The sequence below is a fragment of the Priapulus caudatus genome, unplaced genomic scaffold (assembly GCF_000485595.1).
Source record: "Priapulus caudatus unplaced genomic scaffold, Priapulus_caudatus-5.0.1 Scaffold454, whole genome shotgun sequence".
NCBI lineage: Eukaryota > Metazoa > Priapulida > Priapulimorpha > Priapulimorphida > Priapulidae > Priapulus > Priapulus caudatus.
Genome location: NW_014577515.1, coordinates 117,086 through 132,085, shown reverse-complemented (window position 1 = coordinate 132,085; position 15,000 = coordinate 117,086). Strand labels below are relative to the sequence as shown.

Here is a 15,000-nt window from a genome sequence, read left to right as displayed (position 1 = left end):
TGCGATGGCTGATGGATGGATGGATTGGATGGATGGATGGATGATGGTCATGGTTGGATGGATGGATAGATGCGATGGACGATTTGACGGTAGGACCAGCGGCGCGACGGGACGCATGAATGAATGAATGGATCGGATGAATGCAATTGAATGAGATGGATGGCATGGTGGATGGATGGATGGATGATGGATGATGGATGCGTTATGGAGGATGGTATGGATGGATGGATGGCCGTGCGACGGATGGACGGACGGACGGACGGACGGACGGACGGACGGACGGACGGATGGATGGGCGCGGATGGATGAATGGATAAAAAATGGACGAATAAATCGGCAAATAGTTTAATGAATTGGTGAATTATTTCGCACACCTATACACTACGCTAATAACAACTCATGCATTTGATCTTTGTTATGAGACGACGAAACCCGGGTTGCTTGGCGCTTCACTAATTGGACAAAGACTATACGCTTATCTTTACGTTATCTTAAGGTGTCGAATGTGCACGCCACGTGCGTGCCTGCTGCTTTCATCTCGGGTTCGTCGCGAAAACCGATGTGTACGTAAGACATGTTCGGAACACGCGTCGGATGCGGATCAAGATAAAGTGTCGAACAACTGGGAGTATCGTATGATATTTTGTTTAGAAGCGCGCGCGCGCAAGCCGTCTCTATGCATCTGGCCTATTAGGACTTATATCACTGCCACGTACGCCAGTGTCTCGTGGCTTTTTTTTTCTGTGGGTGGCTTGCTCGGTCGTAGAGCGTGTCTGTGGTAAAATCTCGCCGCTTAATTATTAAACCCTGGAACTTTGTTGCATAAATCAGCGGAGACGCTGTGCGTGGGCGCGGCACACGATGCTCGCGTACGTATCCCGCTGCTAAGGCGCAGCGGATGAGTTTTTAGGTTTTACGTGTGACTCATCGGCTCAATATCCACGCGAGCGCATGCATAGGCTAATGAGCGTACTATTGCTACTATACAGCGGGCAACTACGCCCGTAGAAAGTCTGCCCGCGTCATTGGGATTATACACAAGGATGTGGATCTCACGAAGACATTTGCGTATTTGATGAGGGAGTGACCCACGACGCCACGTCTTTCATGAATATGTATTTGATCATCAATCGAAAACGCCACCCGATCGCTTTAGCTGTGCATGTGAAATAATGCTACGGATACTGATGCTGGGAATCTCTGCGCTAATTATGCGCGATCGGACAAATAATCACGGCTAAACAGAACTATACCACATTAATACATTTTGCATGCTGCAATGACTGACGACCTTAGCGTGAAATCACTGGTATACATGATGGTCGATCTAACAGAAGCTCACTGTTCTACGTAATTTACCACTGTGTTCATCTACACTCCTATAGATATATGGTCTACTAGTTAGACTCATAACCTAGTACAGTCTCTCTGTACAATTATATGTCCGATACAGTAATCACTTCGATTGTTCCGTAGCCTAGTTGGTAAGAGCATTTCATCTTACTCCTCTTCTCAACCAGTTAGCACCGTATCGCTTCACATGTGAGAACGTATATGTGACTATAGGCATTCGAAGCTCGTGATATGAGAGACCAGCACACGTCGTGTATTTGAAGATTGATTACGAGTGTGACTGTACCGTTATGTTGCAGTCACCCCCCCCCGTGTCTTTAGAAATGCATGAATGAAACTTATACACGACTGGAGTTAGCGCCACGTTCTGCTATTTACTATACGTTTGAGGATTCTGCTCTGCGACTACGTTTCGCTTTTTCCTGGAGGTATTCTTGCAAATAAAGTTGCTAACAACGATTCCCTAATCACGTGCTCTTGTCCGCCTCGGGCTTTCTACGATGCAAGGTGCCGCGCGTGCGTTTTCGCGTCTTCATCTGTACGCCCGCCCGGAGTCACAATGTCATATGCTTTACAGTCAAAGAACCCAGCACGTACAGTCAAAGAACCCAGCACGTACAGTCAAAGAACCCAGCACGTACAGTCAAAGAACCCAGCACGTACAGTCAAAGAACCCAGCACGTACAGTAGCACGTTGCGAAGGCACGCCGTGAACTGAGCTACAATCGTAATAACAATAATAATTTATATGGTAGAATTATTATGTTCCCATGGCCTTCGGGAAATTGTTGAATTGGAATATCCGGGTCGCACGCACTATAATCTGTCACCTGTCAGGTTTAATTTATGACGGTGTTATCATGTATATTATGCTAATCCTCCCAGTCCTCGACATAAATAAAACTAATAATAACTTTTAGCATAATGACTCCATGCATACATCGGAATTAGAAGTCGAATATCCTGCATCATGTATATAATGTGTCTATAATTATAATTATATGCGTGGTACACCGTACATAGTCATATGCAAACGCATAAACCCCATGCCTGCCCGCACGCACACACGCACGCACACATTCACTCACACATATACACGTGCATATACGCAAAAGATACACGCGCACCCCACACGCAAATACACACGCACGCGCACGCGCGCGCGCACACACACACACACACACACACGCGCGCATGCACGCATACACACGCATACACACGCACACATGAGCGGCAACCTCATAGAAGCCACTTCTATTCTTCTGCGACAAAGATGCTAAAACATTATAGTAGCCAGTACCCATTCCGCCGAAATAGCGACAATAAAAAACTCTGCTGCGTGATTATACATGGCGGCAACGAGATAGCGTGCATCTAATTTGCATACCTAATCCGGAACTCATCTTTCGGCACGGCTGAACCGCAGCCATGGAAGCCTGTCGATATATATATATATATATAGGGCTAAAGGGTGTGTGTATGTACATCATTTACCACATCTACACAAGCCGTAACTACGTGCTTTTCTAACCCCGCGTAAACCCGCGCGCGCGTGAACACCAGATCCAGGCTGGTTGCATATATAGACGTCTCACCGGAGAGCTAGTCGATAAAGATGCACGCTCACACGCCTCCCCCTCCCCCCTGACAGGCCCGTGTCTGCATTCTCGCCTACACGCGATGCTTGCTGTTCGCAAATTAACGCCACTGAGCACCGCGCGCGCTCGCAATCTTATGTGGTTCAAAGCATCTGTGGCAATCTGTGGCATCTCAAAGCATCGCCGCCCGCACTATCTGTGGTTCAAAGCATTTCCGGCGAATTCTGTTCGATTGCGGCTAGCCAGCGCGCTAGGTCCGAGGGCCCTGCGCGCGCGCACGTCGTTGATTGCCCACGATGTCTACTAATTAATTGCGTTAGGCGACGGCCGGCCGCTCTAAAAAATGATTGCCGTGTTTCGCTGTTAGCGAAATCGCTAATCCCGGTCCGTAGGGGGAAACGCGGGAACATGTACAGATGCCGCGAGCGAGCGAGCTGCAGCTGGGGCGGCGTACGTGCAGTGCGCGCGTCAAGTCGGCCTGACCAGGCAATCAAGCCCCCACACCGGAGATACTGTTACCCGGCTGTGTGGTCAATATGTATATTACAGCCTTCTAAGCGGGCTACTGTTTCCACTGCCGCTGTTTCCGGCGCTGTTACACCAGCGGTTGTCGCGACGCCGTCTGCACAGTAGCCGCATTTAGTGCGTGCTCTCGCGCGCTGCTAGTATCCCGGCATGCCCTGCGCGGCCGAGCCCGAGGAATGCAATTAGACCACTCCGGCATATCGTGTGTGTTTTCCTGCGGGGGAGCTGCGAAACGCAACCGAGCTGTTTTCGCTTATGGCGTTGACGTACGGCAATGTTTGAAAAGGGTTGCAAAAACCGAAAATGTTTATGCAGCCACTTGATCAAAGGACTGCACGCATGGCATGTGCAGTCCGTAACCTAAAGTGTAGAGACCAGTGGCGAGGCTGACCGAGATGCCACTTCAAAGCAAACCTCTTCGCATCATCATCTCGTAAACAAGGAGCGCAAGAAGCGCTTCTCATATATCTAAAAAAAATAAGCCGGACTTTTTTTTACGAAAACAAATGCGAAACGTCTAAGGAAGCCGTTCAGCTTCCCGCTCCCCAGGCTCTACGGTTTGGTAGGTGCGCCCGTGGCACCCGTTCCGTAGGGTAGTGACAGGTTGCGTCGATAGCGTCCGCGATAGATAGATAAGATATGACTGATAGATAACACGAACTCAGAAATGGGATACTACTCTCCGCTGATTCTATTGCACGACGAAATACACTCTTTACTACAGACTACACAGAAAACTAGACATATGGCTACACACGCTTACAGAGAGATAACCGAAGAACAATAATGCCGTACCTTAGACCGTGCCTACTGCGGCTGCTCTCGGTGACGCTCGGTCGGGTATGAAACGGCAGGCAGCAGATGCGAGCGGGGGATACTTGCGGGTACGGGAGAAATCGAGAAGGTAGGTAAGCGGCTTGGTGTGCGGATATCACGGCAGACGGAGAAACGGACGAGTGTGTCTAGGAGAGAGTGGAGGAGCTTGGTGAAAACTAGACCGTGCTGCCTAGAGGATGAGAGCCGAGTCCCTCTCTACCTGCGAGTTTGGCGTCAACAAATCCGGTCTACTAATATAACGCAGGTGCATTACCGCGCGATCACCAATATGTGTCTGTTGTGATTTATGGTGACTGCATGCCGTGTCGCGAACTAATATATATTATCTGTGAAGCCGGTGCTTTCCTACAAACGCTTGGTTTTGGTTTTATTTCGTACCTATATTTAGGTAAAAATGCTATTTATAAGTTTTAGATGCACTAATTCTGCGCGCATTCGTTGCTGCTCCCATCGACTACGATATAAATCTGGTATATGGTGCACTTACACGATTATATGAGGCATAGCTTATACAGGATCGGCGCAAAGTAGAAACTCGCGTAGGATTTTATCAGGAGTGAATAATAATAATATATTATTATTATTATTATTATTATTATTATTATTATTATTCACTCCTGATTTTATTCCTCTTGCGACATAAGCGCCACGCGATGTGTCTGTAGACGGATTTATATACGTGCGTGTAATCGCACCTAAAGAAGGACAGGTGTGGATTTTAACCTGTTATTTTTAAACGATCCCACATAGTTACATTACTTTAGAGACAGTTACAATTTAGCTGGTTATTTTGAATGAGCGCGTTGATGAAGAAATTGGGTCCGTTGCATCTGTCGGAGATTCCAACGGTGAGAGTCAAAAATGGAACGCCAATAATGCAGACGACATGAGCTGGAGTCAATTATTATAGGAGCAGGGCTCGCCAACTCAAAACTTTAATAACTATTCCGCACTTGCCTTGCCTTCAGGTTTTCGACGACTTTTCATTATAAGAAGATGGTATAGAGTAGTTGATCGTATAACGTACGATACGTATACACGATGTTGTTCTCGGCACCGAGTCTATCACTCGGCATGCGACGGCTTTCCGCCGAGACCGCTATCACGGAGAATATAGCTTCCTACGTCTGACGAACGATTCCCAGCTGAAAACTACGCTCTCTTATTGCGCATGCATATTTAACGAGTTTTGCCTTAGCTACCGCGCAACGTACCGCGTAGCGGGCGACTATGAAGCCGTAACTGTTGCTGGTTTACTAGCTGTTATATAGGCCATTAGTATATTACTTGCAGCTCACACGTAAAAGTTCAAAAAAGTTAGTAGAGAAACGGTGTAGTGTAGTAAAAAAAGGTTGCAGCGTAGCGGAGAAACAGTATATATATATATATATATATATATATATATATATATATATATATATGGATGACAACTCGCTATGTGTATGAGCATTGCCAAGAAATTACATTATTTTTTATTATGTTCAAAAAAGTTAGTAGAGAAACGGTGTAGTGTAGTAAAAAAAGGTTGCAGCGTAGCGGAGAAACAGTATATATATATATATATATATATATGGATGACAACTCGCTATGTGTATGAGCATTGCCAAGAAATTACATTATTTTTTATTAATTTACATGAAATTACATTAATTATTGCTACATTAGATGTCCCTTCGGTTATCAGACATAGTTTTCATATATCGATGATTCGTCCGTTTACTAGGGCAATAACTCAAGCATTTCAACGTTGTCGGAGGTCATAAACATTGTAGTTTCTCCATGCAAATTTTGGCGATGCTGTATGCATGACTGGTTCCATAGAATATACATGAAAGTCTCAATTATGATATGGCAATCATAATTGCCAATATACGGTATCACAGCCAATTAATGCAATATAACCTCTAAAACGGGCAACTCTTTCATTAGTATATAAGACAAACACCTCAAATAGGCAAGCAACTTGCAAACGATTAGATGCGATTTGCTGAAAATAGAAAACGCTGAAGTAAATAGTATTGAATAACATACACTCCCAATTTTGTCCGACAACAAGCCAGGAAATGGAAAATGCACGAGTCTGCGCAAACTCGTTGCACTTCCTTCGTTGCTTAAAGCAACAGAAAAACCGGCTAATTTTGAGCACATTTTGCACCGCTGGTATTTTGAAATCCAGCGAAATTCCCCAGCTCGGAGCGGGCAGAAATAAACTAGTTTTAATGGCTTCAATCACGAGAAAACTCGAGAAGCGGGCGAGCTCGCGGTGTTTGCGTTGCCCGCAGATAAATGGCGATTTGGAGCAGCAGTTTCGAAACAGCCATGTAGCCAACAACCAACGCAATATCAACGCCATAATAACCGGTGACGTAAAGCAAATCGTTGAAGAACGACAGTGATTTTTTTTTATAGCGGTCACAGTAGTGGCGAACGCTCGTCATGGCACGTCGGCCGTCTCCGATCCCGCCTCGTCGCGTTCGTATGAGAGTAATCAGTATTCTGAAACCCAACTGCGGGCCCCGTGCATGGATTTTACGATCGCTGCAACGGCGAATTTAATGCTAGAGATGATATATAGCGCCCCTCCTCGTCGGGATCCTAACCAAGAATATCCTTCCGGTTATTTATGTAACGGCGTAGTCTCCCATCCTCCCATCATTGACGCATGCTCGTGTGTGTGTGTGTGTGTGTGTGTGTGTGTGTAGCCTGTGGTGTGTGTGTGTGTTTGTGGTGTGTGTTGTGTGTGTGTGCTGTATGTGTGTGTGTGTGTGTGCTGTGTGTGTGTGTGTGTGTGTGTGTGTGTGGTTGGCGTGTGCGTGCGTGCGCTGCGTGCGTGCGTGCGTGCGGTATGCCTGTGTTTGTTGTGTGTGGGCTGTGCATGCCCGTGGCGTGCGTGCGTAGCGTGCGTGTATGTGTGTGGCTTGTGTGTGTGTGTGTATGTGCGTGCGCGTGTTTGTGTGTGTGTGCGTGTGTGCGCGAGCGCGCGCGTGTGTGTGTGTGTGTTTGTGTGTGTGTGGACTTACTGCTGAGCCATCTGGACAGTCATCTGGCTGACCGCTGCCTGAGGACACGACGAGCACGAATTCCGCTCGTCTCTCTCTCATGCACGCGGCAGACAATATTTATAGACAAAATATCTCATCATACGCCCCTAGGAAAATACAAGCGTGACCTCTGACCGTCGTCATCTGCATACCAGTTTACAGCCATATAAATATTATAAGAATGTTTTCGCGGCAGACTATTGCGATATATAAAATAGTTTGGGGCTACAAGCCTACAGCCATATATCTATGAGAAGAGAGGAGTGAGGGCGAGCCATACATGTGCCCTACAATATGATTAGATCGGCCTCGTATAAAACGTTTACTGCTAGCGAGCCACGAGGCGAGGTCTGGTCCACTTGCGCAGCATATGCCACCATAGGCGGATCATATTCATGCAGGCACGCCCTGTAAGGAGTGGAGACGTCGGTCTGACAGCAACCATATACGCACACACACACACACACACACACACACACACACTTTGTTGAAATATCTCGATAAGAAAAGCAACGTGGGGTTTTTAGGAGCCAACGAGTTCATAAATACTCCAACTCGTTGGTCGTTATTATACACTGTGCGAGAAATAATTAGGGCCGAAAAGAAGTGCCTGTTTATTTTCTATGCGCAAGCGGTCGACAGACGCAGGCCCAGCCAGACTCACGAGAGGCGACGGCACATAATATATACATTCGATTACGTTAGATAGCACGCGTGGCGCTGAGCAGACAAAAGAACGCGCGTGGACAGGGGGCGTACGTGGCAATGACGCGTGCTTCCAACGCTTCCGATGCGCCCATAACTGGCAGCTCGGTTATCCTAGCTAGCCTGCCCTGGATTACGCCATGCAGGGCGATTATCGTATTATATCCCGCCTAGTGTCTTGCGGCAATCGCGTGGTTATGCCGACATGGAGGCCATAGGAATATGGCTTCATTGAGTGACATCATCATTGCTATTCGATTCACTCTCGCGAGCGTTAATATATTAACTATAAGCCTCTCTACGTCACGGATTCAGCCGAGTATTCGTCGTTTTACAGTAACTATCGCGCAGCCGTGTCGTTTTGTAAGAGATTACACGGAGTATAATACTCTGCGTATGTCAATCGTATTACCTCGGCGTATGCGACAATATAACCCCATTTCGCGTTATTTACCGACGTTTAGAAACAATCCATCCACGACTTCTGCAGTATTTATATGTGCGTTAGTGGTAATATACGTCGCTGGGGGTCATAGCGAGAATTAACGCTTGATTCTTTTTTGTCTACTAACCGTATCGTCTTAGAATGTGCAAATTCGCAAATGCTGCCATTATCGCCGAGGCAACGCTCGACTAAAAAAAGTCCCGATGATCTTTCGCGTACACAAACACACGCGCCGGATGCGCTATAACATGATTTATTTTCACTAAAAAATGGGATCTGCTCTTCGCGGTCGCGCCGGGATAGTGCATGATGGTATTCGGAGAGGCGAGGCAGCCGCCTGCTGAAGGCTAGCTGCAGAGTTGCTGTGTCCCTGGAGACAAGCTGCCGTGCGCAGATGTAGACACACGCGCTCGCGCACGTACACACACCACACACACACACACGCGCGTGCGCGCGCGCACACACTCACACACACGCGCGCGCACGCACGCACGCACGCACACACGCGCGCACACACATACACGTACACACACGCACGCACGCACGAATGCACACACGCGCGCGCGCACCACACACGCACACGCACACGCACACACGCACACATACGCACACACACACGCCCCCCACACACACACTAAGTCGGCAACCGACCACATCTTGGTTTTTTCAATCCCCCCCGAAGACCCTTTGTCTCACTCGCCGGCAACCACCATGCGATCCGTGTTAGCGCGGCCGGATGTGGGACTTGTCTAGCGAGTATTTGATTTCGGTTATGACCTGCACTCGGCCGTAGCTTGCTGAGCCGTCTGGGTAGCTCAGCACGATCGCAGCACGTCGTGCGGTTTAACAAATGAAGCGTACATCTGAGAGTACGTATCACGGGTGCGTGGAGAAGACTGCTCTAACAGTTTGTGACAACTGCACAACTTCCAGCTACCGGGATGTGCTGTGGGGCGCTGCCACCCACGTAGACCTTTGTCTGTAACACGCTTTTTTATAGGAAAATATGGTAGGGCCTCGATATGAATTGGGGAATCGTGGGCGTCAACTGTTTTAAAGACATATACGAGTCCAAATTTGATATATATATATATATATATATAGGGCTACAGGGTGTGTGTGTATGTACATCATTTACCACATCTACACAAGCCGTAACTACGTGCTTTTCTAACCCCGCGTAAACCCGCGCGCGCGTGAACACCAGATCTGTGTGTGTGTGTGTGTGTGTGTGTGTGTGTGTGTGTGTGTGTGCGTGCGTACGCGGGGGCGTGTGTATCCACGCGAGCATGTGTATGTATATAGGAGTATGCGTTCGTACGACCGTCCTTTAGACTGCCCTTGCGCGCATACGTGGTTGCGTGCCTGGTTGCGTTGAGTACGTAGATATATGCAATTAACATCCAGTGTTTTGTGAGTTAAAATGATATTTATATAAAAACGGCCTAGTCTTCACTAACTCTAAAGATTAGTCATTGAAGAAGACTTACTTCTGTGACTCTACAAGGTTGTTCGGAAAGCATTTAGTGGTATTATTGGCTCGTCTACATTTTTATAAACTCACTTCGACTGAGCTAAATGTATCGAGTGTTTTCTCGTCAGCGTTTTTTGGGTGTTTGCCACACATTTCAAACGCGCAGTCTAATAATACACCTTCCGTTTTAAACAGTCACCTTCCTTCCTACCCTTTAAGGTTGCTCTAACTACTCCAGTATCTCTTTCAACCGTTGCATCGCTTGCTGCTATTCATAATACAGTGGTTTCAAAAACAGCGAAGGCTTTTGCTGTCCATGCAGATATCTCTGCAGAACGCGAAGCAGAACGCGAGCACGAGGAGAGCACCGAAATAACCGTTACCATAAACGCGAATAACTGCGGGAAAATACAACGCAGTGCCGCGGCAGAGTCACGAATGTGCAAAATTCAATATTGCAATCGTTATCGTCATCGCCTTCCCCGTCGTCGTCATCATCATCATCATCGTCGTCATCATCATCATCATCGTTGTCGTCGTCGTTATTGTCGTCGTCGTCTTCGTTAAGGGCATCATCATCGCCATTACCATCGTCGTCGTCGTAGTCGTCGTCATCGTCATTGTCTTCGTCGTCGTCATCGTCATTGTCTTCGTCGTCGTCATCATCATCATTATCATCATTATTATTGGCATCGTCGTCGTTGTCGTTTTCGTTATCGCCATCATCGTCGCTTTCATCGTCGACGTCGTCGTTGACATCATCGTCTTCGTCATTGCCTTCACCGTCGTCATCATCGTCGTCATCATCATCATCATCATCATTATCATTCATTCATTTATTAGGTTCGTCAATCCCACTCACGGCAGTCTGTGGTCGCGATGGCGACGTCACGGACGCGTCCTCACTGAACTACTCACCGAGTCTGAGGAAGCCGTGGTGTACGAGCTCTCCGTCCATCACGAGTTTCGCCATGAGCAGACAGAAGGCCATCAGCACGTGCAGGACGTGCGACGGCGGCAGCGTGTAGCGCCACAGCCAGCTCGCCCTGCTGCGGCGCGTGTCTCCCAGCAGACTCACGTTCCTACCCAGTGTCTTTCCGTCGTTGGCCATGTTGCCGACGAGCAGCGTCGCGGCGACGACGAAGCAGGGTAGCATGACGACGGCGAACACCGTCAGCGCGAGGTACATGTGCAGCGCGGCGCCGACGTCCGACGTCGGCATCCACGACAGCTGTCGGTACTTGGCGTAGTCGCGCACGTTGCATTTCGCTAGGTAGGCGGTGATGGAGGAGACGAGCACGCAGTACCAGAGCGACCAGAGCGAGTTGACGGCCAGCTTCGCACGTAGTGCTGCCGCGCCGCGCATCTTTGCTGCTGTCGTCGTCGTGCCGTCAGACGACTGGAAGAGGATCGGAAAGCGTCAGTCCTAGCAGCCGCTCTGAAAATACGACGTAGAGCAATTAGCCATAGCGCCTTCGAAGACGACGGTAAAGCGTTTAGTGGTAAACCTGTAAAAGTAGTTGGGCCGGAATACTGTATATCGGGGCTCGCGGATCAATAGCTGTAACAGTGACTCCCCCACCACGCCAGACTTCCCGCAGCCGTAATCCGGATGCGGAATATATGATGAAACGAAATCTCGGACGAGTCGCGCCAATCGAATTCTTCGAATACAATTAAGCAGTGCCGTGATGACTTCATTGTCAAGCAGACCCATTCGAATCGACGTGTCACGCAGTATTCGTGAATAAAAGCTAAAAGGGGAAGAGAGTAGCGGCGGGGACTAACAAAGCCGTGATCGCGTCCGCCATAAAAGCATCTCCACACTTAACACGCGGGCGCAACTTCGCCGTCACCATTACCGACTGATCATCTCACCATTATGATTACGCGAGGTTGCATCGAGTTTGTCTGCGTACACATATAGAGAGAAGCTGGCTAGTCGCATGCAATGCCCATCGACCACGCTAGCACAAATAGATGCGCTGTCAATGAATCTGTGCACGACAGCGACCTTAACTGCGTCTTAAGGGCCAGCGGGTCCTAATGCGCAATTAAGATGTGTCCAGCTGATGCGATCGACCGCACACGTGCTGACCACTCTAACGATGTACCGCCGCTGGAGGGCGCTACTTGAAATGTTGATAAATACAACCCGGTATTCCACCGTACATGTATAGAGTCGTAGTTAAAACTGGCTTCCCGTTATATTCGATAGGAACAAATGGTCACTAATCACGTAACGGCGTATAACACGTGTGTACGCTTGTTTCAAAGCCGACACACAGGGATAATCTGTGTTCCTCACTGAGAGATCACACCAATGATCAGATCCTTACACATACCTCCGAGCTTTCCTCGAGACGATATAAGCACTGAAATAACACAATCGAAGAAAAAGAATCGCTTTCTTAACTGTTATCTAAAACTAGGACCAACAGTGAAACACTGAAGTCAGGAAGTACATTACGCAGAATTTCATGATTGATATCCTGCAATAACAGTAGATATTTGCTTGAGAATATCGTACTTACGCAAACAATTAGTGATTAACATTATGTAAATAACCAAGACCTATTATATTAGAGCCATAAGGTTATTTCTATTAGCTTAACAACATCGTCCGTCCTCTCAATAATCTGACTAAGCGCAGTGATTATGATTGTCTGCCATCTGTCGTCATTGATGACTGATGCATTTACTCAAAAACTCATCAACTAAAAAAATTTGAATATCGTACAGCGAGCTTGCACGGCAATTACAATCGTATAATAGGCTGGTAATTTCGCTCCGATGACTATAGGCGAGCTCAGTCCGTATGCTCATGCAGGAGTAGACGTGATGGTCTCACCCACGTACACACGCACGCACCGCGCTGAGCGTCTGCGAGCGTACTGCGTTACACGCCGCAGTCTGCCTCGCCCGCGGCAGCGCACAAGCGCAGCTTCTGTTTAAATTCTACATTCAATCGAAGACGCCGCTCACCGCTAAACAGCCTTTGATATTTAACTCTGCGATGTCCAGAAGCTAGAGCAGCTGCTCGTGTTAGGTTGTGCTCTGTTTGAATCAACAGCGTCGCGATGGCCGTTGATCCACTCACTATCTGTCTGCACATCCCCGGGAGGTCAAGCTGTGTCAACGCGAGTGTATAAACCAGTACTCGGCCACTTTGATGCGCGCGCTGCTTCAATTTAATTACCCTGCCCGTGAACAAACAGTAGTAAATTATCACCCTCTCGTTGTTGTCCGCGTTGAAACTGTAATCAAGCGCTTGGAGTGGGCTATACGCGTCGATGTCCAGCTGCGGTAATAGCGTTGAGGATTACACCTCGGGAAGCCGTGGCCTTGCTACAGTTGAATACTAGACGGCAGATGACAGAACAATCACATGCAGAGCCCTAGAGGATCGTAGGCTTTTGATCATCGCCCGTGACTGTGCTGACTGCTGCTGCGGCATACGCTGCGGCTCGCTATGAATTCACGAATGGAAGTAGATATGTTATTGTATTTGCGAGGAACAGACAGAGACGTAATCGGACAATTATTCATGGGCTCTTCTTCGATTACTTGCAAGCTAAGCAGTGGTACTTCGCCAAATTTAATTCATACGTGCAGCTCCGTGTTCATGTTGCCAGGAAATGAAACAGTATTTGGTTTACAAAGTGCTTTTATTGAATGGAATTCGTTCCCCCGTACATCGAAATTTTACCAGCTAAATTGTGATTTTAGCTATTTCGTGATTTTTTTACAAAACCCGCTTCCTGATCAGGAACCAATGATATCCTTGCCAAACCTATATCCCGCCACCAGAGTAAATCGAAATATTGGACGCGTTCAGTCATTTTTCATCGCTTCAGCTAAGTGCTAAATGTAAACGGCTTTTACCCTTGTACTTCGCGACAATGGAATACATGCTAGGATTAGTTGAAGACGGATAACTGGCACCGCCGTAGCCACGCCAAGAATAAGCAGAGCAGAACGATTCCTGTTTCAAATTTGAAACGAGAAATCAAGTAAAGATCTGCTGCTCTTGCCACGTAAATGGCTGCTTTGTTGGTACAGTCAGCTAGCCTTAGAGGTTTTAATCCGATGCTGCAAACAAAGCTAGCGACAAAAAGATATAATACGGGTCATGGCAACCGACACGATTTATTGTCTGCCATTCATATCTACGGGTTTCTCCATAACGGCCGCGATAGTTCGCGCATGCGCGGACGGGTCGGGTGCAGCGATCTCACGCTTTCTCAGGCGGGCACCCCTCGGGAGTCTATAAAAAATACATATAGAGGTGAGTACTGCCGACACCTGTGCCCATAAACACAGACACACGTCGACTACACCCTATAGCACTTACTTCTTCGCATTAGCTTCTTGGTGGCATGTTTTTTTTTAGATCAGCTTTGCCCTCGCGCCAGAAAATAATGGCCCATGGTTCGGGTTTTACGCCGGACAGCAAAACCTGATTCCCGCCTAGCGAACTTCGCAATGTCGGTGGCAAAAGAAATACGTAGACGTTGTTGGGGGTATTACAACACCAGTCAGTACAACTTTCCTCGCCACTAGCTCAAATAAACGGTCATACCTCGAAATACAACGAAAGAAAGTGTGTATTGACGTTAGTCTTACAGCCTGGTGGGGGTCACGTCTCCACGATAAAAAACGCCCTTTTGCTTTTCCCTTGCGATAACATTTGCAGGTTTTCTTGATTTCTCATATGTTCGGCTGTGTGTAGTTGCGGCAATGTGGCGCGAGCAGTGGATGGCCTTCGTCTAACCTCATTGGCGTTCCTTCATCATATTTTCCTCGTTATTTTGTCTTGACGCAGCTTCGCCCCGCTATCTCGCGGTGATGCGAAAAACACGAGGGCGCGCTGTACGCCGCGGGGCACGACACCTGGTGGGTGAACTTAAACGTACGCGATGTAGATGAATCCCATCCCCTCCCCTTTCCTCTCTCCCCCTCCCCTCCCCTTTCCTCTCTCCCCCTCCCTTCCCCTTTCCTCTCTCCCCCTCCTCTTCACTT

At 47.9% G+C, this 15,000-nt stretch overlaps 1 protein-coding gene across 1 annotated transcript in view; it reads right to left on the bottom strand.

The window, feature by feature from the left end:
• LOC106810565 overlaps positions 1–12,534 on the bottom strand; it is a 17,054-nt gene extending 4,520 nt beyond the window's left edge. Inside the window, exons 1-2 of the mRNA XM_014813951.1 lie at positions 12,513–12,534; positions 10,897–11,416 (exon numbers count right to left, since the gene is read on the bottom strand). Of these exons, the coding sequence (XP_014669437.1) occupies positions 10,897–11,344 (448 nt within the window). The 5' untranslated portion in view covers positions 11,345–11,416; positions 12,513–12,534. The remainder of the gene's footprint in view (positions 1–10,896; positions 11,417–12,512) is intronic.
• Positions 12,535–15,000: the final 2,466 nt, after the last annotated feature.